This window comes from Protopterus annectens, chromosome 1.part2 (assembly GCF_019279795.1).
Source record: "Protopterus annectens isolate FY-2018-M chromosome 1.part2, PAN1.0, whole genome shotgun sequence".
Classification (NCBI taxonomy): Eukaryota; Metazoa; Chordata; order Ceratodontiformes; family Protopteridae; genus Protopterus; species Protopterus annectens.
The window spans coordinates 105,521,014-105,546,719 of NC_056727.1; the positions used below are offsets into that span (position 1 = coordinate 105,521,014).

Below are 25,706 nucleotides of genomic sequence, written 5' to 3' on the forward strand. Positions count from 1 at the left end.
TGTCTTTATCCACCTTGCAGAAGAGACGATTAGACACCTTAAGAAGAACAAAAGGATGAATCAGACTCTGATGAGCCCACTTTAGCCTGTTTATCTCAAATCCATTCACCAGGTCAAGTAGCATCTGATGGTGAAGAATCCTTTTCTCCTGATTTCCTTGATGAATTAGCTTATTTTGGGGAGGCTATTAATATAAAGAAGCATTTTTGAATGAGAATCTAAACAGGTTTCTAAAGTGCAACAGCGATACTATAAGCTGTTAGAAGTAGGTACCCCTGCTCCTGTTTTCCCTGTACTGGTGGCTTTCCTGAATGCTTGTACATCCACTTCCACCGCACCAGACTCCCAACCACCTGCACCAAAAAGGCCTGACAGGTTTTACAAGGTACCCGAGGACTGAAATTTTCTGTACAAAAATCCTGTGGCAAACCCCTCTGTGTTTTCCATATCAGTAGATAAGCTTTCTAAATTGCTCGTTACTGCCAGTGCTTTTCTTTCAGGTAAAGGAGGCGGGGCCGTGGAGGAGCTGAAGAAAAAGATCTACATGTCTTTCACTCTGGGCTTTAGAACTCTGAAATATCAGACTCAAATGACTTAATATTTGTCTGTCCTCCCCTATTTGAATAAAGCATTGTCCTCACCTGAGGAATCTACCACTGAACAAAAGGGCTTATCCTTGGTGGCTCAGGTTACCCAAGTAGGTAGGCACAGCAAATTCAGCTATGATGCAGTGAATGCCTCATCTAGGGCAGCTGCTTCAGGTTCTGTGCTTAGGATGTTTGCATGGTTATGTTCTCAGCCTGTCCCAGAAGATATTAAGGCTAAACTCACAGACCCTCCCTTAAATAGGGATCTTTTGCTTGGCGTAGATGTAGGCCACCCTTTTCAAGTAATTGCAGGAACAATGTAAAATTATGAAGGACTGCAGACAGATCTGTGTTAGTTCTGTACCAAGATACCAGAGGAATTACTTCACAAAACCCAGATCTCTGTTAAAATGTTGAGACTCAAAATGCTCCCCCCTAAAAAAAAAAAAAAGGGCTGAAGCTACATGAAAAGAGAAAATCTCTAACATCACTCTTCTCCTTTAAACTTCTTTTTTTGCAGGGAGGCAAGCCCCCCCACACTCCCCAAACTTATATACACTAACTCGGAGATTGCTGTACCTTAGAGAAAGGGAATATTTTGGGAAATGGCAAACTTGGACTTATTTTTGGCCATTCAGTCTCCCCATTTTGGGACTCAGTGTAGCAGGTCTTGACATTTCAAATGGTTACTTTCAGAACCCACTTCCTTCACTTGGAAGGAAACCAAGTTTTCCTATAAGGCCAAGAAACTTTCTAGGAAAAGATTACAGGACAAACCAGACAGAGAATCTAGTTCTGGGAGGCCTCCTTACCTACACAAGTCTGCCTGACTGCACCCTATCCTCTTCCTTACCCCTCAGTTCTTCCTTTCCCCATCTAAAAGGGTAAACTCTTCCCTAAAAAATGGCTGCTCATCACTTCAGACAAATTTGTGCTTTCAGTCATCCAAAAGGGATACCAAATGACTTGGAAAGATGTTCTTCGTGTTTCACTGTTGCAGTCATTACATTTGGATAATCTGCTGGCAGGTTGCCCTCAGTCGGCCTGAATATAAAAGTCTTGGGTCCTGCGTCAGTTGCTGTCTCCTCTTCCATGAGTCAGGTCGTCAGGGGTATAAAACAGGCAGCCGACGCCATTTTCTTCAGTCTTTCTTGCCGCGCGGTGCCCGAAGCAGAAGCAGTTCGCAAGTGCTTGTCGGCCGACTATTGAAATTTTCGAATTCGAGTTTCAGAACCGAAGTCTTCAATTAAAGCTAAGTACCCTGTTGGGGAAACTTTTTCTTGCTCCATGCCGATGTCAGTAAAAGTTAATAATTGCATTACTTGTGGGAAGCAAATACCTCATAAGGATTTTCATTTGTACTGTATTCCTTGCCTAGGCCCAGATCATAACATGCCTTGCTGTTGGTTTTGTGCTAGATTTAACCAACGCACTATTAAACGTCGTTATATCTTTGCTTCAAAATATTTTGGAAACAGATTTAACTACCCTGAAATGTCGTCGGATAGCAATCCGACTACCGGAGTTCACAAAAAACGCAAAGAAAAGGACAGAGACAGACCGTCGAGGTCAAAAACCGACGACGAAGCTTCTCCTAAGCCAGTTACCGGTTTGCCGGTACTCAGTGAAGCGCTTTTGCAGTCCCTAATACCCGCTACTTTCCAGTCGCAGGCCTCTACCGAGACCCATGTGGTGTCCGGCACGCCGCAAGATTCTCAAAGTATTGTACCCGCGGATGTCTCTCCCTCGAATGGGTCTGGAGCCGCTGAGCAGGCACCGGCTTCTGAGGGTGCCTTCAGGCCTCAGCATTTCTATATAAAACCAACGTCCGCCTCAAAGACAAAAGCAACTTCTAAGGCTAAAAAATCGATGCATGAGCTACGTGCTCAGGCCTCTATGCCCAAAAAGCAGATGATCAAAATGGCCAAAGACTTGATTACCTTGATCAGAGGTTCCCAACCCCCCCTCCCGATAAGAGGCCTAGGCAAGACACTGATTATGATTCTTCAGATCAGGTTTCTATTTCTTCTGATTCCTCTTCTGATCAGGAATTTTCTATACCACCCTATGAGGATTCAGATGCAGAGGAATCCATCCCATCTGCATCTCCTCCTGAAGATTATTCCTTTGGAGAAACCTTGCATACTTTGAGGGAACAATTTCATTGGGAGAGTTAAGATTTCTCAGAATCAAAAAAGAGGCTTAGGGATTTCCTTCTTCTTCCTCAGCATAGGCCTTTGGCCATACCTCCTGTATTAGACATTGTTGATGATGTGTTTTCGGAATCAAGCATGACTCCAGATTCCCTACCTCCGGCTCCTAGCAAGCCAGATAGATATTACAGGGTTCCTGACTCACACAAATTTTTATTCAAAAACCCTGCTGCTGACCCTGAAACTATCTCACAGGGTCCCAAAGGTGTAAAGGCCTCAACAGCTAAGAATCCTACCCCCTCTGATGGAGATTCCAGGGCGCTGGATAGATGGGGAAAGAAGGTTTATACGTCTGCAACCTTGGCAATTAGGGCCTTAAACTGCCAGTTTCATATGCTTAAATATCAACAGCATGTTATGGGATTATTGAAACAGAAAATGATGGTGATTTCTGAATGTGTGGAAAATAAAGAATTACAGGAATTATTGCATGCAGCAGAACAGGTTGGAAAGCATACTTTGCAGTGTGGTTTTGATTCATTGGAGGCCTTCTGCAGGGCCGCAGTTACTGGATCTGTAATTAGAAGGCATGCCTGGCTCAAGGAGCAAAATTTGCCTGATCATGTTAAAGCTAAATTGTTGGATGCACCTTTACAGCATGATACTCTGTTTGTTTGGTAATAAGGCAGAAGAGGTTTTAAAGAAAATGGAAAACAAAGCTATGTCTATGCAAACTGTAAAAGACTTCTTACAAGTGCAGCCACCAAGATTCAGTAGACACTGGCCTACAAAAAATTGGTCCTTTCCTGTGCTTCATGGGGCAAACCCAGGCGCTCAAAAGGCTCCAGATACCAATCACTGGATTCTTACAGGTCAAAGCAATGGGGTGCCTCGACCTCCAAATCTGGAGGAAATAAAGCACAACCCTACAGTAAACAGTCTCAGTGACTTCCCTCTGTCATCACCAAGCACTTATCTTTTGGCAGCCCCCTTAGGGGGAAAACTAGCACTTCATGCTCAAAATTGGCAGTTAATAACCCAGGACAAGTGGGCATTAAACATAGTATCCCAGGGATACAGATTTCATTTCCATACCTTGCCAATTCCAAACGGTTGGCCAGAACTGCCACAAAATCAGTGGGCAGAGGCACAGAAACAAGTTACGTCCCTCATGGATATGGGGGCTGTTCAGCCAGTACCATAACAGGAAAAATGACAAGGGTTTTACTCAAGACTCTTCTTGGTACCCAGAAAAGACCATGCCTGATGCCCAATAATGGATTTATCGATTTTGAACACATTCTTGGACATACCAAAATTCAAAATGCTAACTTTGCAGCAGTTTCTGCCCATGCTGGGCAAGAACGCTTGGCTAGTGACTCTAGACTTAAGAGGCATACCTGCATATCCCAATAAGGGAATCGTGCAGAAGATGCCTCCGCTTCAAGGCTGGTTTTATGCATTACCAATTCTCTGCACTGCCCTTTGGCTTATCTACTGCGCCCAGGGCCTTTACAAAGTGCCTGGCACCAGTAATTACATTTTGCAGACAAAGAAGTATACAAATCTATCCTTACTTGGACGACTGTCTCATTTAAGCAGAAAACAAGGACATTCTTCTTCAACATCTGGCATTTGTGAAAAGGCTTCTAACATGCCTAGGGTACGCAGTAACCGAAAAGAAATCACAACTGATACCCTCTCAAAAGATTACATTCCTGGGTGCAAACTTGAATGCAACTGCCCAGATGGCTTACCTTACGCCAGACAAACAAAGGCAACTGACTATTTACTTCAAACAGATGGCAACAAAAACCCAGTTATATGCAAGACTAATTCTGCAGGCTTTGGGGTTCATGGCATCCTGCATTCTACTGATTCCATATGCAAGACTGCATAAGAGGAAACTACAGTGGTACCTAAAAAGTTTATGGAGTCAACATTGTCACAGTCTGGAAACAATGATTCTTCTCATTCCCTAACTACAACAGGAGTTTCTTTGGTGGGCAGAGACATGTCACCAGAACATGGGACGGTCTTTCACTCTACCTCCTGCCAACCAAACCCTAACTACAGACACATCAGACTATGCTTGGGGGGCCCACCTGGCGGGGAGATGCATTCAGGGCATATTGAGCCCAAAACAAATTCATCTGCATATCAACCAGAAAGACATGTTAGCTGTTCAGAATGCCCTGACAGCCTTCAAGGACTTACTTCATCCAGGACAACTACTGATAAAGACAGACAACACCACGGTTATGTGGTACATAAACAAGCAGGGGGGCACACATTCCTACCCCATTTGCAAACTAGCCATGGCATTGTGGGACACAGCCTTGACTTACCAAGAACATCTTCAAGCTCAATTCCTGTCAGTAAAACAAAATACTCTAGCAGACGACCTAAGCAGAAATCTTATGGACCATCACGAGTGGAAACTGGATCCACAAGTCTTCAGCATGATAAAAAAGACATGGGGGAGCCCGGACATAGATCTATTTGCCTCTCCCCAGAATTATCAACTGGACAAATTCTGCACAAGGACTTATCACATCACAGACAAACATGGAAAGTGGATGCCCTATCCTTCAGTTGGAAAAACCTATCAGTGTACGCCTTTCCTCCTCTGCCTCTTCATCCCAAGGTCCTACTAAAGGTCAGACAGGAAAAAACAAAAATGATTCTAATTGCCCCGGACTGGCTTCACCAGCACTGGTGCCCAATCCTAAGGAATATGTCTCAACTCCTTCCTTGGTACTTGCCTCAAATACCTCATCTACTACCTCTGCTCAAACAGTATCTTAGAGGGGCCAAAAATTTAAGGCCTCCCAGAAGATCACCAATTCCTGCATGAGACCTCAATTTTGTGGTGGAAAAACTCACCCTGCCTCCATTTGAGCCAGCAGCTACTGCAGATCTAAAGTTTTTATCCTGGAAAACAGCTTTCCTTCTGGCAATCACTTCAGCAAGAAGGGTTTCAGAACTACAGGCCCTCATGGCTGTGGAGCCTTTTATTATATTTTACCCAGGCAGGGTGTCCCTCAGGACCAATCCTTCCTTTATGCCTAAGGTGGTATCCATTGTGGCTCTTAAACAAACTATTCACCTGCCAACTTTTTACCCAAATCCGCAGAACAAGGGGGAGTGGATTCTGCATTCCTTGGACGTACACAGACAACTAAGATTCTACTTAAACAGGACCAAATCTCTAAGAAAGTCTGAGCAGCTACTGGTGGCATTTGCTGCAGGATCAGATGGAAAGGCTATTTCAATGCAGACTATGTCAAAGTGGATAAGTCACTGTATTCGTTTCTGCTATTTGCATCATGGTAAACCAGTGCCCAAGGGCATTAGGTCACATTCCACCAGGACTGCATCTACCTCAGCAGTTTTTCTCAGAGGGGTGCCAACCAAAGACATTCTAGAAGCTGCTACTTGGAGTTCTGTTCATACTTTCACAAAGCATTATCATTTGCCTCTCTTCTCTAAGTCCAGGGCAGGCTTTGCCACTGCAGTTCTGCAGGGCCTTTATAGCCGCTCCTAATGCTATTTAGTTCCAGCCTCCCATCCATAGCTTTGGGATTCTACCCAAATGTAATGACTGTAACAGTGAAACACGAAGAACATAGTACAGTTATGTACACTTGCCATAAATGTAGATGTTCGAGTCTATTCACTGTTGCAGTCCGGGTTACCCTCCCACCATCCCCCTTTATTCTATAGCTTCTCATTCCTTCACTATATTCTACAGCCTTTGTGGTGTATTTGCTTTTAGATGAAGGTAAAGTTTATGTTGTGACAGTTGCATGTATATGGCCGACTGAGGGCAACCTGCCAGCAGATTACCCAAATGTAATGACTGCAACAGTGAATACACTCAAACATCTACATTTATGGTAAGTGTACACAACTGTACTTTCTGTTTCCATTCATACTTCCTCAAGCCTTCCTGGAGCCTTTGAACCTGAAGGATGCTAAGCTCCGCAATAGTATTTAGTCTGCCTACAGAAAATTTCTGAGGTTTTCTCCTGGCTAATTGCACTTTCAGTTCTTTGCTTTACCTTTTGGACTCTCTGCAGCCCCCATCTTCACCTAGTGTCTCACCCCAGTAATAGCTAACTGCAAAACTCTGGCAATCCAGATATTTCCTTATTTGGATGACCTGGTAATACAATCTCCTTTTCAGCAAGTACTTCAGGCTCTGTGTTTCAAAGTCATTCTGAAAAAGTAAACAAAGAAACCAACAAATGATCTAGTTTTCTTGATGAACAGACTAGTCACCAAACTTATGTAGGCCTTCCTGCCACTAGACAAAGTGAAGCACCTAACTAGTTACTTCCTTTCACTTCTACTTATTCTCTCCTGTGCCACAAGGGAGATCCTCAGAGCTCTGGATTTATGTCAGCAACTATACCCATGATTCCCTTTTCCAGACTCCATATAAGAAGTATCCAGTTGGTCCCAGCTCTCATACCCTAAACATGCAGGCTCCTCTCCTGCCTTTCCTAAAGAAGGACATATTGTGGTGGATATCACAGATAGAACTTAATCCGGGTCTTCCTTCAAACCACAGGCAGCACTACAGGTGCTGCACACAGACACATTAGATGATGCATGGATGGCATGTTGACTTCAAGGTTCAGGGACAGTGGCCTGCACACTTAAGGCAAGAGCACACAAAACTGAAGGAAATGAGGGCAATTTTATATGCCCTGCAGATCTTCCATTCTTGCAAACTAGGCCTTAAGGGTAGTCACAGACAATACAACTGTTATGTGGTACATAAACAAGCATGGAGGGCGCCAGATCTTACCAAACTGGATATTTTGGCATGAAAGCAGTTCACAAAAGCAAACCTTTCCCTCCAAGCAGTTTGCATTCCTTCACAGGACGATGTCCTGGCAGAATTTCTAAAAAGATCAGTAGAAGATCCCCACAAATGGATGCTGAACTTGGAGATCTTCCTAGACGTAGTCCACAAATGGGGGGGGGAGGGGGTACAGATTAATATTTTTGCCTCCACCAACGACAAACTTCAACTGTTTTGTACCATGACCTCTTGTTCTCAAGTTTGGAAAGTGGACACAATGTCATTTCCTTGTAAAGGGATGTTTTTGTATGCCTGCCCTCCACTTCCTCCGCATTCCCAGGGTGTTACTAAAGAACCAAAAGGAATGCCCAAATATTTTACTAGTGACTTCCTATTGGTAAGGCATCACTCATTCCCTTTCTGTTTTACCCGGCTAAGGGCCATCTCCGCAAGCTTCCTTGCACAGTTGACCTGCTTACACAGAAGTAGTGCTCATTGCTTCATCCCATCCTGTCATCCCTCAGCTTGACAGTATGTATGATAGGATTCTTATCCATTTTAGACACCTGTTTTGTAAGGACATACTTAAGGTTCTTTAGGAGACAAGGAAACCTGCTGCAGGAAAATCTTGCATAGCAAAATGGAAAAGACCACTATGTGGTGTCAGTGCAAATATCAGGACCCACTGCAGACTAATACCCCAATGTTCCTCCGTTACTTGTGTGAGCTGTTGCAGTCAAGCCTAGCATATTCATCAGTTAAGGCCCACCTTTCAGCCATACCTGCATGCCTACCACTTCTGACTATACTAGAGGTAAAAAAAAAATTCTTAAATGGTAAAAGTTCTTAAATGGTGTACTTTATTTGAAACTTCCAAGGAGAGCTCTCCCCTGTGATTGGGACTTCAACTTTGTGCTGGAGAAACTCACTCTCCCTCCTTTCGAACCAGCAGTGTTTGCACCTCTCAAATTTTGCACTTTTTAAAACTCTTCTGGTAGTTCTAACTTCTGCCAAATGAGTCTTCTAAATACAGGCCTTTATGGCAATGCCTCTCATCCTTACTTTTCATAAGGACAGAGTGTCTTTAAGGACCAATCCCTCCTTTGTACCAAACATAGTAAATATATTATCACTCGGTCAGGCCGTGAATCTCCCAACATTCTTCCCTAATCCACAAATTAAGGGAGAAAGAATTCTACATTTCCCTGGACGTTCATAGACAGCTCAGATTCTACCTGGATAAGATCCTGGACATTTGCCTTCTTTAGTGAGCCATTATGGAGTGGATGCCTTTTCTAGATCCAGAGCTGCCTTCACCATGTCATTCCTCTCTGGATTCCTAGACAGTTCTCCCTTCCATCCACTCATAGCACCTCTTAAGCTTTGGGAATCACCCAACTGTTTGGGGATACTGCAGCAATGATCTAAGGATGGATATAGTACAGTTATGTAAGAACTTACCATAACAGTAGATGTCCTACTGATCACTGTTGCAGTATTTCTTCCCCTATTTTCCCCATTTCTGAACCTTCTCCCTATTTCCCTCATGGACTAAGGGGTATCGCTCTCTTTCTGCCTCCCCATCTTAGCTGACCAGTTTAAATGTCTCTCAGGCCTCTAGTCTGCGGATTTATGCTCATACATCTGCTTGTGTACCCTTATACCTGTGAGCTTAAGTCATACATTGGACATATGGTCCTGTGGAAGGTTTTAGCTTTGGTACCCTGGCCGAATGTCCATGTAATTTAGTGAGATAACCCAGGTTTTTGTAATACTGCAACAATGATCAGTTAGACAGCTACTGTTATGGTAAGTTCTTACACAACTGTCCTTTCTGTATATGGGTTGTACCATTGTCAGAAGAATGAGAAGCAGAATATCTTTCAGTATTCGGGCTCACTTTTTGCTGAGTAAACTATTTTACTTCGTCCGTTGTCTTTTTTGTATCCAAAAATGTCTTGCCCCTGTAGAAAGAAAGAAATTCTATATAGACAGTTGGATATAACAACTTGAATCTCACACTGTGATTGCATGGATATACTTGCTTTTCTTCTGCCTGGTGAACAGTGAATAATCATTTTCCATGAACTCTCTGGTTTCCTCATTTGATTGTCAGAAGATTGTATCTTTACTGTTATGGATCCTGGCTTCTTTCTCATGGCTATGTTTGGAGCAGACACATGATGTGCCCTTTCATTTAACAAATCCTGCTTTGGAGTACCAGTCCAGTTGCTTATTTGTACTTTCAAAAAATGAATGCAGTCAGTTTCTTCCAGTTTCTCTGGTACAGCAGAAAAATTCTGGTTTTCTCAGTGTACTCTCTCTTCTAGTACTGTTATATTTGAATAAATTCTTACTGAGAAGTTCATATGCAGTCACTTTCCTTCATTTCAACCTCTGATTTCTGCAGTTCTATCAGCTCATCTCTATAGCTTCTTAAAGCTTCTAGTCTTTCCAGTCTTTTGTCATTCTATGGTATGCATTTTTCCAGTGTCTCAGTTATTTTAAGCACCTCTTAATGCATCTTATTGTTTTTTCTTCTTCTAAATTACTGGAAGCCATCACCTGTACTGAGGATGAAACCTGAACAGCTGTAAACTCTCTTCCCCACCAGAATGTTATCTTTTCCTTTTGTAATTGATTTTCTCTTAATTTCCACAGATTTCTTCTTTGATGACATCCAGGTAGTGTAGTAACTAATCGGTAACTGAATTTTATCCTAATAAATTTCTTTTGCTGTCCGTATTCCAAAGTTTGTTTTCACACTGAGAGTTCCAGTTAACCCGTTGATCATTTTGCAGTTATCTTGTAAGTCCGTAAGAAGCTCTTAGTGTCACGTATTTGGCATGACCGTTCTTTTGAATATATGTTTCTGTCTTGCAACTAACATGCATACATTGGTGCTTGGCAGGCTGGCCTTTTATGTTGCTTCTCATCTGTCTGAAACCATGTCACATTTTCCTATACTTTCTTGCTTCCGTAACAGCACTCAATAAACAAGAAACTAAATCAATTTTGAAGTGCCTTGAACATCTTTTTATATCACAGCAAACACATAAAACTATATATACCTTCCAAAAAGGAAAGTTATCCTTCCATATAGTGACATTTGCCGTAAGTACAAAACAGCAGTATTCCTGAGTATGTATTTATTTTTAGTAGTATTGTCATTAAAACCGTGATTCTAGCATGCTGTTATTTACAGATTGACGCAAACATTCTGATTTGTGTCTTGGCAAGTAACTGGCCTTTTTGCACTTGGATATTATGTATGTAACACGGCTTTCAGAATTTGTTAAAGAACTGTTGTCATCATTTTCAGATTTTCATTGCCTCATATTACTGACTTTGTAATTGCTTTTGATGTAGGTTGCTGTCCAGATCCAGTGCAAGTCAATGCCAGGAAGTGATGTATACTTATTTTTTCTTATCAAACAGAATTGTTAGAGAGTATGAGGGATTCAAAAAAGTTATGTTTTTATATTGTGACAGAATTGGTGATTACAAAATCATCCCTATTGAAACAGTCAATCCACCGCGTGAACAACTGGTTGCTACATTCAGCTAAAAGTCGTGGTCGGAGAAGTCTCTAAGGTGAACAGTGACAAGGCTGAAAACCTGGAAGTCGAATTCATATGCTTTGTCACCAGTCAAGGAAATAATTAGGGCTCAACCACCTCAAGAAGTAGAGGAAATATGTGCAGTTGAAGAAGAATGGCAGCACCTCAAAACAGCATGTGCAAGGACTGTAGAACAGATATGTCGCTGAACCGGGTGTGGAAATAAGGTACATAAGGAAAACTGGTGGTGGAATGCAGTAATCCAGGAAGTCATTAAAAGAAAAGAATGAAGGAAAAAGTGGGAGGTAGAAAAGACTGATCAGACTAAGAAGGATTACTGGTTGGCTAACAAAGAAGCTATGCGAGCAGTTACAGTAGTGAAGAACAAGGCATCAGATGCACTTTTCCAGCTTCTGAATAGACTTACCCTAATGTATTTCATTTTTATTTGTGCATTTGTTAGCTGAGTTGAAGGGATATTTCAGAGCTACACAATTAAGGCTGCTATACATTGCACAAGCAGAAAATTATAATTCAAAGTAGAAAGGGATGATTATGATGATGATGAAACTGGGGAAGCTCAAGAAATAAGTAGATTGGGATTTTGGTTGCATATCCGTAAGGAGAATAACAATAACCATGCAGAATATTCATCATCTTCTTTCGGCTGTTCCCGCTAGGGGTCGCCACAGCGGATCACCTGTTTCCATTTCTTCCTGTCCTCTGCATCTTGCTCTGTCACACCAACCACCTGCATGTCCTCTCTCACCACATCCATAAACCTTATCTTAGGCCTTCCTCTTTTCCTGTTACCTGGTAGCTTCATCCTTAGCATCTTTTTCCCAATATACTCAGCATCCCTCCTTTGCACATGTACAAACCAACGTAATCTTGCGCCTCTGGCTTTGTCTCCAAACCTTCCAATTTGGGCTGACCCTCTAATATACTTATTCCTAATCCTGTCCACCCTCGTTACACCCAGTGCAAATCTTCACATCTTTAACTCTGCCACATCCAGCTCAAACACCTGCCTTTTTGTCAATGCCACTGTCTCCAACCCTTATAACATAGCTGGTCTCACTACCCTCTTGCAGACCTTCCCTTTCACTCTTACAGGTACTCGTCTGTCACAAATCACTCCTGACATTCTTCTCCACCCACTCCATCCTGCCTGTACTCTCTTCTTCACCTCTCTTCCACACTCACCGTTACTATGAACTATTGACCCCAAGTATTTAAACTCATCCACCTTCGCCACCTCTATTCCTTGCATCCTCACCATTCTTCTATCCTCCCTCTCATTCACACACATATATTCTGTCTTAGTCCTGCTGACCTTCATTCCTCTTCTCTCTAGAGCATATCTCCATCTCTCCAGGGTCTCCTCCACCTGTTCCCTACTCTCACTACAGAACACAATGTCATCTGCAAACATCATAGTCCATGGGGACTTCTGTCTTATCTCGTCTGTCAACCTGTCCATCACCATTGCAATTAAGAAAGGGCTCAGAGCTGATCCTTGATGTAACCCCACCTCCACCTTAAACGCATCCGTCACGCCCACCGCAGACATCACCGCTGTCACACTACCCTCGTACATGTCCTGTACCACTCTTACATACTTCTCTGACACTCCTGACTTCTTCATACAATACCACAACTCCTCTCTAGGCACCCTGTCATATGCTTTCTCTAAGTCTACAAAAACACAATGCAACTCCTTCTGACATTCTCTGTACTTCCCCATCAACACTCTCAGAGAAAACATTGCATCTGTAGTGCTCTTTCCCCGCATTAAACCATACTGCTGTTCACTAATCATCACGTCCCTTCTTAACCTAGCTTCCACTACTCTTTCCCATAACTTCATGCTGTGACTGATCAGTTTAATCCCTCTGTAGTTACTGCAGCTCTGCACATCACCCTTATTCTTAAAAATCAGTACCAAAACACTTTTTCTCCATTCCTCAGGCATCCTCTCACTTTCTAAGATTTCATTAAACAATCTGGTTAAAAACTCCACTGCCATTTCACCTAAACACTTCCATGCTTCCACAGGTATGTCATATGGGCCAACAGCTTTTCCATTCTTCATTCTCTTCATAGCTATCCTTACTTCCTCCTTGCTAATCCATTGTACTTTATGATTCACTATCCCTACATCATCCAACCTTCTCTCCCTCTCATTCTCTTCATTCATCAACCCCTCAAAGTACTCTTTCCATCTCCTCAACACACTCTCCTCGCTTGTGAGTATGTTTCCCTCATTATCCTTTATCACCTTTACCTGTTGCACATCTTTCCTAGCTCGGTCCCTCCGTCTAGCCAATTGATACAGGTCCTTTTCTCCCTCCTTAGTGTCCAACCTTTCATACAACTCTTCATATGCCTTATCCTTAGCCTTCGCCACCTCTCTCTTTGCCATGCACCTCATCTCCTTATACTCCTGTCTACTTTCTTCATCTCTTTGACAATCCCACTTCTTCTTTGCCAACCTCTTTGCCTCTATACTCTTCTGTACTATTCATAAAATAGAAAGTATTCTACAAACTATGCCAACATGGGAATGGAGAAAGATTCTGCCGATAGGGATGACCGCAATTAGGGCTACAAAGAATGTTCAAGAGGAAGCTGGAATTTACTGGAGAAAACTGGGAAAGGAACCACAGTATTGGGAGCAAGTAGTTGGAGAGGGAAAGGTAAAAAAAAAATGGGAAGAGAGTAAGAATTCATTTGGATTGCAGGACAGAGATTGCCTTCCACCCAGAAAACTTGGTGGCTTTTGAGTTGCCTGCCCCTACTATAAATCTGATTTTGGACACTCCTCCCGGTCCCATTTCATCAGCTCATTTTATTTATTTCAGTTTGTTAACTGGGAAAGTCCATTGGGCTAAGGTAGCCTGTTTTCAATGGAGGCCAGAGGAGAAAAGCTCTAGACAGAAAGACAATATAAAATGAATTAGTACAGCATATAAGAGCAGTAATTTAACATTCAATATACAGCAAGAAAATATTATAAACACATTGAAATATATGAGCTGAGTCTATCACTTATAAGATATTTACAAAAACAATAAATTCATGTTCATTTTAATACAACATATTTTTTAGACAAAGGAATTTTAGACAAAGGAATTGAAGCAGTGGCAGAGATTGTGAGTAGGATACAATAGGGATAGGTATCAGGAATCAGGTAGGATGGGTACAGGAGCACTCCCAGAGGGAGGAGAGGTGAGAGTGGAGTAGGGTTTTAAAGGAAGCGAGGTTCTGGGTAGTTCTAATGTGAGGAGGAAGAGAGTTCCATAATCTAGCAAGCGAGAATGATAGTAGAAGTTGCCTTGGTGCATGTGAAGGCTTGTAAAGTTCCAAGAGGTTCTGATTTGTGGGTCTAAGTGTTTTGTGTGGCTGGTGGAGTTTTAGAGAAGAGGAGAGTGATGGACAGTTAGAAGGTTTAAAAATCAACTTGTGTGCTGTTTTTAGTTGAATGAAATTTAGGTAGCCTGGGAGTTCCAACAAATTTTGAGCGTGGAGAGAGTTACAATGATGAGTGGAGGATTTGAATCCTGTGGCAAACTTGGAAATTTTATTATAGCATGAGGAAAGTTTAGATTTTAGGGTTGATTGGAGATTAGTGAGTAGTGGTGCTCCATACAAAAGGGAGGCTAGAAGGTAGGTGGTAGATAGGAGGTGTCTAGAAGATAGAGAAAGGTAGCGTCTGTGTTGATAAAGCATTCCAAGTTTTTGATGAGTTTTTTTAATATTGGTTTGTAAGTGGATGCCAAACTTTAGCTGGTTATCGATAAGGACATGCAGAAGTTTTGTATGGGGAACTATTTCAATAGATTTTGTTTAGATTGAGTATAGAGAAGGATGCTTTGTCAACAGCAGTATGTCTAGAAGGGGTAAAGATCATTATTTTGGATTTGGAGGCACTTAGGGCTAGATGATTGTCAAGCATCCAGGACTCAGTGGAGGAGAAGGCCTCTTGAGTAAGGCTTATTAATAAGGGAAGAGTTTTGGCAGAGTAGATGCTAGTGGAATCTTCTGTGTATTGTACCAGTTTAGCATTGGGGATCTTTTGGTGGAAATCATTGATGAAAATGTTAAATAGTAAGGGACCCAAAATAGAGCCTTTTGGTACACCTGTTGGGGTGTGAAGGAAAGAGGAAGTACAATAGTTCCATTTTACAGCTTGTTCCCTGGCTGAAAGATAGCTGGTGAACCATTTGATAGAAGAGGAGGAGAGATTAAGATGGGAGAGTTTAGAAAGCAGAAGCTCATGTAAGACAATGTTGAAAGCTTTGGATAAGTCGAGGAGGACGGTAGAAGCTATGTTCCCAGAGTCGCGAGCAGAGTTGATGATTTTGAGGAAGGAAAGAAGGGCAGTGGTGGTGCTATGTCCTGGTTTAACCCCATGTTGGGTAGGAGTTAGTAGTTGGTTGTCCTGTAGGTAGGGTAGTAGTTGGAGGTGAATACATTTTTCGAGTATCTTAGAGATAGGGGATAGAATAGCAATAGGGCGAAAGTTGGAGATTGAGCAGTTTTTGCCTCCTTTGTGGAGGGAGATGATGAAGGCTTTTTTCCAGAGGTGCAGTATGTAGGACTCCTGAATGGAGCGATTGATTAGGATGCTGATTGGAAGGGTTATGCCATCAGTAGCTGGTTTATGAAAGTTGGATGGAATGTCATCTGAGGCATTAGAGCAAGGTTTTAACTTTAGTAGGAGCTTTTTTATAGTCTAGGTAGGAATGGATTTGAGAGTAAATGGGGAGGACTCAGAGTTATTAGGTGTTTAATTTTTGGTTTCAGTTATGTTGGGGGGGGGTATTGTTAGGGAAAGAGGAGGTGAGTTTGCCTGTGGAGTCAATGAAAAAGGAATTGAATTGGATAGCTAGGTAGAGGTCAGGTGGGTCTGGGTCAGGGCAAGGGTTCTCTTTTTTTTTACCTGGGGATAGTATTGTTGCAGTACTATTCCAAAATTTTTGGGGGTTGGTTTTATGATTATTTTGAAGTTTAAGGTAGTAGGATTTACAATCAGTGGCTATTTGTTTTTTTTACTTGATTTCGCAGTTGTTTGTATTTGGCAAGAGAGTTGGGAGTTTTGCATTTTTGATCGTATTTCCAGGTTTTATCTCGACAATGCATAAGTAGTTTTGTGTCTTTGGTTAGCCAGGGGGCTGTTTTGGATTTGAGTCTTTTGGTTCTACGGGGGCAAAGTGGTTAAGTATATCAGTGAAAATTCTATTGAAAAGTTTGACAGTGGCATCTAAAGGGAGAGAATTTAGAGGGCTCCAGTGTATCTGTTTTAAGGCATTAAAGAAAAGTAGGGGGTTGAAGTGTTGCATGTTGTAGGTGGTAATGTGTTTGTGCTGAAGGAGGAGGGTGGAAGGGGAATGGCATATGTAGGCAGGGAGATGGTCACTAAGGGGGTCAGGGAGAGTACCACTATCAGAAATTCGGTTTGGGTGAGAGACTAGTATCCAGTCAAGGATGCTACCTGTGGTGTAATCTTTATTTGGTCTAGTAGAGGTTTTGGTTAGCTGTGTGAATTGATATAGGTTGATGCTTTGAGAAGGAGTAGATGAGTCAATAGAAGACCATTTAATGTTGACATCGCCTAGGATTATTGTCTCATTGTTTGTTGGAGGTGAACCAGGCAAGAATATCTTCCAGAATAGGGATATTGTTACCAGGTGGTATGTACAGGGTGGCAATGCATAAAGTTTTATTGTTGTTTACTTTGAGAAGGGCGCGGGTTAGCTCGGCCGTGTCAAATGAGGGTATGTTCTTAGTATAGGGTGCCACGGTTAAGGAGGAGTAGAAGAGTAAGGCTACTCCTCCACCTTTCTTTTGAGATCTGCCACTTCTTATAATTTTATAGTTAGGGGGCGTAATTTTGGTATCTTTTATGTGTGGTTTTAGCCAGGTTTCTGTGATAAGAGAGAATATCAGTTTTGTTATGGGAGATCCAGGCACGAAAGGCAGGTATTTTTATTACAAAGGCTCCTGGCATTAAGTGTAGCAAGGAGGAGAGATTTGTGGGGGAGGGGAGAGCTAAGTGAATTTGGTTTGGAGGTGGAGTTGTGTGAAGGTCCTGGGTTAGAGTGTATTTCTCCAGAGCGGAGGAGGAGGCTGACTAATTTTGAGTAGAGAATGGATATGTATCTATGTTCTAATGGGTCATAGGTGTGGATGTTGGAACCTAATGAGGTTAGTTTGGTGGGTATGGGAAGTGGTTTACTAGGAGTAAGGAAGAGCTTCTTTTGAAATAGAAAAGATTCATTATGTTTATAGAGGTGGGAGGAGGCTTGGGTTGTGGATGGAGAGTCTTTTTTAATGTAAACTGAAAGGGAGGAGAGTGCTGCAACTGTGGGAGACTAGTAAGGTAGAGTAGGTAGAAGAGGATTAGGCTTTGAAATAAGGGTAGTAGAGCATAAGCAGCTTTTGTTTGCATGATAGGTGATAGATGCGAGTTAAGTCAGGGGGATATGTAGGAAGAGAGACAGTTAATAAGTATGAGAGGTGTAGTTACAATGGTTTGTCTGAGGATGTATAGACAGGGATGTTGCAGGGTGGAGGATGAGTCAAGCAGTGGACAGTGGATGGGTGCAAGACAATAGGCCTAGGATAGGGATAGGGTGTGGAGGGAGGGAGGGACTTAGTGTGATAGGTGGGTTTTATGTGGCAGTGGTTAGAGAGCTGTAAATGTATATGTTAGGGGTAGGGGAGCGGGCAGAGCTGAGAGAGGAGGAAGTCAACAGGAACAATCAGTGGAATTGAAAGTTTAGCAGTAAAGAAATAAGAAAGCACAGGTAAGGGAAGGCTGGAATACAATGTTTATTGGGGTAAAAGTGGACTGTACCAAAATACAAAGAGTGAGCTACAAGTGATTGCTAAAACACTAAGTACAGTGGGGAAAGCCTAACTCAATCCTAGAGCACTGGAGGTTATAGTTGGGGAAGGTATTTATCAGGCTGTGGATGGTATTTCATTACTGAAACTAAGCGGAAATTCCTTAAGATTCCAAGAGCAGGATAAGTTATTTCTTACACTTATTTCACTGAACTGCACTTCTGAAACGCTTATAATTGTGCTATACTGTTAATCTACTACATTTTGCACTGTTATAAAGCTATTTTTACTGTTTCACTGCATTTATGTACTGTTTTATACTGTTTTAACTGTATTTTTCATTGCTAGATACTGTTTCATTACTCTAGGGAAGTAAATAGTATGGGAAGAAATAGCCAGGGAATTGTTATGGCTAGGCTTGTATAGGCCCTAGGGTCGATAGCTTAGTACCAACCTATGAACCTAATTGCATGTTTACTGAATTACTTAAGTGTAAACTGCTTTTTCATACTGAGAGTTGTGTTTTCTGTTTGTGAGTGCTCTGTCCGAGCTTTTCTGTGCATTTTAGATTGTTTGAGGTTTCTGTGTTCTAATCTAGTCTGTTTACAGTTAAAAGCATTCTCTAGAATCTGCTTGCTCCTTGATCTGTTTAAAACTTTCATTTAGTGGCTACAGCTAGGAACTGTAATAGTGTGCATTACTATAATTTAATTTTTATTTAATTACTGAATTGTAAACTGCTTTTTCATACTGAAACTTGTATTTTCTCTTTGTGAGTTTTCTTTCTATGCTTTTAAAGTGAGGTTTCTGTGTTCTGCTCAGGTGGCATAATCTTGATAGAGGTGTGCTGTTGTCTAGGCCTGGTAGTTTTGTTTGAGTTTCCTGTGTTTTTGGCAGCCATTTTCTGCAGATTGTCTGTCTTCATTATTATTGAGAGTAACAGGGCCTCCTGACCTTCTGTATTATGAGTGATTGGGTAATAGCAGGGGCTGAGTAGTAATTTGATCTTCTAACTCTTCCATCCTTACTAGTATATAAACCCTGTGTCTAGAAAAGGTTGTGCTTGTATTTATCAGGCTGTGGATGGTATTTCATTACTGAAACTAAGCGGAAATTCTGTAAGATTCCAAGAGCAGGATAAGTTATTTCTTACACTTATTTCACTGAACTGCACCACTGAAATGCTTATAATTGTGCTATACTGTTAATTACTACATTTTTCACTGTTATAAAGCTTTTTTTACTGTTTCACTGCATTTATGTACTGTTTTATATTGTTTTAACTGTATTTTTCATTGCTAGATACTGTTTCATTACTGTAATTGCATGTTTACTGAATTACTTAACTGTAAACTGCTTTTTCATACTGAGAGTTGTATTTTCTGTTGGTGAGTGCTCTATCCGAGCTTTTCTGTGCATTTTTGATTTTTTTCAGGTTTTTGTGTTCTAATCTAGTCTGTTTAAAGTTAAAACCATTCTCTAGAGTCTGCTTGCTCCTTGATCTGTTTAAAACTTTCATTTAGTGGCTACAGCTAGGAACTGTAATAGTTTCCCCATCCACTCTCCCTAGTGTTGTGGTGTTCTTATACTTGGTGGCTCTGCAGTTGCCCACCCATACTGTATATTTGATATGTGACACTCCTCCCAGTTTAGTGTCATTAATTCATTCAATCTAATAGAGAACATTTGTGAAGGCTGACCCACCCAGATTCTTAACCTTGAATTAACTTCTGTTCCAGCTTTCTCCATTTCCACTTTACTGGAAAAAAAATTTACTGAAAAAAAAATTCTAAGCTTGCTTCCCCCCTTTCCTGTAACAAGGCTTGTCCAGATATAGATTTGCTGTATCCAGGACTGTTTGTAAGCTCCGGAGACCCCCCGACACACACACACTTAACTAGGGTAAAACTATTCCTTGTGCCATAAAGTCTGCTCTTCAAATTTTCCCTTGCAACTAGCCAGCTTTTTAGTTTTAGCACTCAAATCTGTTTCTTTGAGCTCAGCACTTGTTCAGAACTCGTTGTAAGCACTAAATAAGCTACAAATTACTACAGCACTCAACATTCCTCACTTGTCTAGAGGAGAACAGTTTTTAGTACTTAATAAATAAGCACCTATCCAGGCATGTCTAAAGGTCTGCTCCCTGTGTTTTCTCCCGTCTACCTGATGAATCTGGGCATCTTGGGGCAATGCAGCAATTGCCTCATGTACACGGACAACCCTCTCCTCCTACCACCCAACACTACGACCTGTAAGAGATGCACTTATATAGGCAAACTAGAAGCAAAGCTCTCTTCACCGAAGACTGGACTAGACAGTCAAGAGGAGAAGGTAGACACTTGCACCGCACCGCACTCATCACATAGTCCCTCAAAACCTACACCACCAAAACACACACACAGAAGCACAAAACACACATCTACATTCGTGGAGGCTCTCAGTAAAAATCTGCCCAAACAACCGAGACCTCCAAATCAGAAATGCAAGCAACCTCCACACCCAACACAACCCAAATGACACATAGCCCACATACTCAGTGTGCCACTCAGCTACAGCCCATAAGGCATAACAATGTACCCAACACTCTAGTCATAGGTGACTCTATAGTCAGGCACACTGATGTTCCACTCACCAGGCTAAACAAAGAGAAAGTTACTGTCAGCTGTCTGTTGGGTGCCAGTATCTGCCACATAATGCACGCACTCAGGTTACTCCACAATAAGTACAAATATGACTCTGTCATTGTCCATGTTGGTGTGAATGACCTGAGACGTACCTCCCTGCACTACATGAAAAGAGACATGGTGGAGCTCTCCGATCTTGTAGCCCAGGCAGGTATGACCCTAGCCCTGAGTAGCATCCTGCCATCACCCAGAATGATACCACAGTACAAGGACAAAATGATTGACTTCAACAATTGTCTTAGCTTCTGGTGTCATTCTAAGCAAATCCAGTATTTGTCTGCCTGGGATGACATGATTGACAGACCACGCTGCTTTGCCAGAGATGGCCTGCACCTGTCGCCCTTGAGATTTCAGATACTGGCTAAGGCTCTTTCCACCCCTAGAGTGCCTTTCTTAGGCAAGGTTCAAATGACAAATTCACCACCGTAACAGGTACAAGCAAGCAAAATCTAAGGGTAATGCTACTCAATGCTAGAAGTCTAAACCTCAAAATGTACTCACTGGAGGCACTCCTTAAAATGGAGAACATCGACATCTGTGCAGTGACAGAGACCTGGTTCAAAGCTCCAGAGGGTACCCCTGCATTACCAGGCTATAATTCATACCACACCTTTCGGCCACCAAATCCGGACCAAAACACTAAAGCTGGAGGAGTGTCCATATTCATTAAGGATTTCCACACCTCCAAGCTAGTTGCTCAGCATAATGCATTCGAGATTATCCAAGTTCAACTAACTCTGGGCAAAACCGCAATCCAGATTGTTGCTTGCTACAGACCCCCCACCATGCCCTAGGATTCCCACTCCTCTTTTCTTGATACACTGGAAAATATTAAGGTACAACCCAACACCCTAATAATGGGTAATTTCAAATACCACCCCATTAACTGGGAAAATTACTCGTGTACTAACTCTTTTGCTCAACGTTTTCTGGAATTCATCAATTCCAACGCCTTGGATCAATTTATCCACACCCTCACCAGGGGCAGCAGTATCCTAGACCTGGTCATCACCAACATGGGTGACCGGTGTTCCACACCAGAGGTCAGCTCCTCGTTGGTCAGATCTGACCACAAGCTAATTACCCTAGACATCCACATCCTGCTCCCACCCCCCATTAAGAAAACAACCATAAAAAATATCGCCAAAGCCAACTTCACGCTTCTTAAGACAGAAGTGGCAAACGTCACGACACCCATGCAGATTGACAATAGAGGTACGACTGCTGAATCCTACACAAATGCACTTTATAAGCACTTACACGAGTGCATGGATCGTGCTATCCCTAACAGAACCAAGATGCTATCCTCCAAAAAAAGGAAGTCAATCTGGTGGTCTTTTGCCTTAAACAAACTCTACAACAGAAGAAAGGAACTGTTGCAAAAAAGAGTAAAATTCCACAATTGGAGGAACTCCCTGGTCAGCCTCCGTAAGAAGCTGAGATCCCTCATAAAATCCTCCAAAGCTAGTTATGAAAACAAAATCGCCAGTGATTCTAAAGACAACCACAAAGCATTCTATAGCTATGTCAAGAATCTCAATGGCAACACTCAGATCTGCTCTGAGTTACAGCACAATGACACTAAATATACAGAACCAACTGATATTGCCAACATCCTGGCAGATAGGTTCAGTGCTAACTTTACCCCCCTCTCACCCCTTAAAGGGCCCATCTTTATACCGGGAGAATGCAAAGTTCCTGTAATCACGGCTGCACAGGTAAAAACCTTACTCTCCAAAGCCAAGAACACAGCATCCATGGGACCTGACAACATCCCAGGCTGCCTTCTACACGAACTACAGAATGAACTGGCACCCCACCTAAGTACCATGTTAAGTCATAGTCTCACCTCAGGCTTTGTGCCCATTGAGTGGCGCACTGTAACAGTTATCCCACTCCACAAAGGTGGGGCCACAACAGACCCTGGGAACTACTGCCCCATTAGCCTGACGAGCCTGGTCTGCAAGGCCATGGAACGTATCATCATGGAACTCGTAAACAAAGACATTGGAGATCTCTAAACTCTGGACCCCACTGAGTTCGGGTTTGTACAAGGCAGATCATGTCTCTTAAACCTGATAGACTTCTTAGAAGCAGTCACCAAACCCATAGATGAGGGTAAGGTGGTTCACACAGGCTATGTAGATCTTGCCAAGGCATTTGGCACCATCCCCCACTCTGGGATTATAGATAAACTCACTAAACTAAGTATAAATCCCTGTGTCACAAGATGGGTTGCCAACTGACTTACTGACAGAACCCACACTGTGAAAGTAGCAGACTCCAAATCAGACTTCAGACCAGTGACAAGTGGAGTACCACAGGGTTCAGTCCTGGGTCCTCGCCTGTTTGGTATCTACTTCTCTGATGTACAGGCTAACACAGAAGGTCTCTGGCTAACTAAATTCGCAGATGACTGCAAACTAGAAGCCTTAATCAAAACTCCTAATGATGTGGACATCCTAGAAAAGGGCCTCACTTGAGACAGATGCCTGGTGTCAAAGCCATGGTCTCAAGCTCAGTGCCAAAAAGTGCATTGTCATCCCCTTTGGTAAAAACTTTGTACCCATGAACTACCACATAGGTGGTAGTCTACTTAACACCGAAAGTGTGATAAGAGACTTGGGGCACATGTGGACAGTAGTCTCTCCTTTGATAATCACATCGCCACAGTGGTCAGGAAATCCTTCTACGTGGCACACCTCATCACAAAAAGTTTCTCATCCAGAAAAAAAGAGGTCATTGTTCCCCTCTACTCATCACTCATTTGACCCATTATAGAGTACAACACCCCTTTTGGTATGTACCTCACAAGACATCTACAACAACTGGAAAGGCCGCAGAAATACCTCACAAATAGGATTACTGGCCTCAAACAGATGCCCTACACAGACCGACTCAAAAAACTGCAGGTTTACTCCTTCACATATCGCCTACTCAGAGACGATCTCTGCCTAACATACAAAGCTATGTCAAACTCAGAGCTGTTGTACATGCTCCATTTACAGAAATCCCAATCCCTCCGAGCTACACGCTCTAGGGACCTAAACCTTGTCAGCACAATAAACAGAACATGCTGGAGGGATAGATTCCTGTCCCAGAGACTTCCCATACTCTGGAACAGACTACCTGTTTATGTCAAACAGAGCTCCTCATTAGCACTCTTCAAGAAAAATCTTGATGATTGGATGGGTAATAGGAAAGTCACCCCAGGGATCACTTCTGTGGTTCTGCTTGACAGGGGTACAGGAAAATAATTTTCTTGAGTGGTGAAAGCCACGGTACCTTTTTGGCTAGGCTTGTATAGGCCCTAGGGCCAATAACCTAGTACCTTCCTATGAACCCATGAACCTATGGAAGGGTTTACATTACCACCTAGTGGCAGAGCTAGGTAATTACAGCTGAAAGAGAGAAGAGGGAGAATATGAGGAATGGGGGCAGGCTGCTAGCAACACACGGAGGGGCACAACACTAGGCAGACTACATAAGCACAGAAAATACACCAAAGTTGAAGCACATACACTGGTATAACATTAGGCAGCTGCAGGATTCTTATGTTTCTTTTTTAGGAACCCTTTTTGGTGTTTTGTTTTTTTTTTTTTTGTCACGGGTTGAAACGTTCCGGGTGTTGAGAGGGTGAAACCCCTTGGAAGATGGGAGGGCAGGACGTAGTAAGCTATAATGGAGAAAATACCTGTTTATAATTTAATAAGACCTAGGGGAGGCAAAAGTAATACTTAAATTACAAGCTAGGAAAGCAGGAGAGCTAGAGGGAGAGGTTGGAGGCTAGGATAGGCATGAGAATGAGAAAGTATAGGTGGGGTGAAAAGAATGCAAGTACATTAGGAAGGGAGATTGATAACAGCAGGAGATAAAGGTGAGCATGCAGAGCTATACCTGAGAGGAGTATGTATAAGCTGCTAATATACTGTGATATACCAGGTTGTACAGATAAAATACCGTAGAAGTGTCCCAGGTTAACTCAGTATGACATAGAGCACACTTAATACAGATACCAATGGTAAGTTTAAATGCAGCAGATGTACATATAAGCATCACATTGTGCCGATTATTTCAAACAAATGTAGAGGCAACAGCAGTAGGTACAGTATGCAGCAGATTCTAATGTGATAACAGTAAAAGATCGGCGAATGCAATCACGACTCTGCAGCTGTTGTTCAGTAACTCAGATATTCTAAAAGTGCCATGCCTGACCAAGCCTTTACTGAAAGTAATACAGAAATGGAAGGAAAAAAATGGCGTATTCTACAACCTACTACTAGGGAGTCTAACAACAGGATAACTTGCCTTCCCTATAATCACTTAAAAGGAAACTGGGATCTCTTACTGAATACAGAGAGATCAGATGGGGAGGCCCCCTGTTAGTGTCTAAAACTTGAATTATTTTCCATTTCCTCCCTTCTCACTTAGAAAATTGCACTTTATTCAGCTGCTTTTATTGTATCTGTGGTTCTTCCTACTTTATTACTTTATTTTTGCTTTTTGCTACTTGTTATTAAGTGTTTAATTGCATTTATTCTGCTGCATTTATTACTGCTTGTTAGTAGCCTGATTACATTGTAGCTTTTATTCTTAGCCTCTTTGTTTTGATTTAAGCACTTGGGCTCCAAACTAGTTATCTTACAGTCTACACTCTTATGGCAGGAGAGGTGGCTTACATCCTTCTAAGTTGGGAATTGCTGGTTGAAGGCTCATTGTGTCTGTTATTCTAAAAGTGTCTTAGTTCTGCTTTAAGCGCTTGGGGTTCAGGCCAGTTATTTTACATTAAGAAGGTTTGTGGTCTAAACTCTTGTGGGAAGAGAGGGTAGTCTCTGCCCTTCTGAGCTGAGAATTGCTGGTGATGGCTTATTGAGGCTGTTATTCTAAGTACCTTTGTTCTGATTTAAGCACTTGGTCTGCAAACCAGTTATTTTACGTTTGGAAGGTTTGTGGTCTAAACTCTTGTGGCAAGAGAGGAGAGCCTACACCCTTCTGAGCTGGGAATTGCTGGATGAAAGCTTATTATGTCTGTTATTCTGAAAGTTTTGTAGTTCTTG

At 42.2% G+C, this 25,706-nt stretch overlaps 1 protein-coding gene across 1 annotated transcript in view; it reads left to right on the forward strand.

The window, feature by feature from the left end:
- The window catches only part of ERLEC1 (endoplasmic reticulum lectin 1), a 1,331,813-nt gene that overhangs the window by 416,972 nt on the left and 889,135 nt on the right, over nucleotides 1-25,706 (forward strand). The window contains exon 7 of the mRNA XM_044055082.1: nucleotides 21,819-21,824. Coding sequence (XP_043911017.1) covers nucleotides 21,819-21,824 — 6 coding nt within the window. The remainder of the gene's footprint in view (nucleotides 1-21,818; nucleotides 21,825-25,706) is intronic.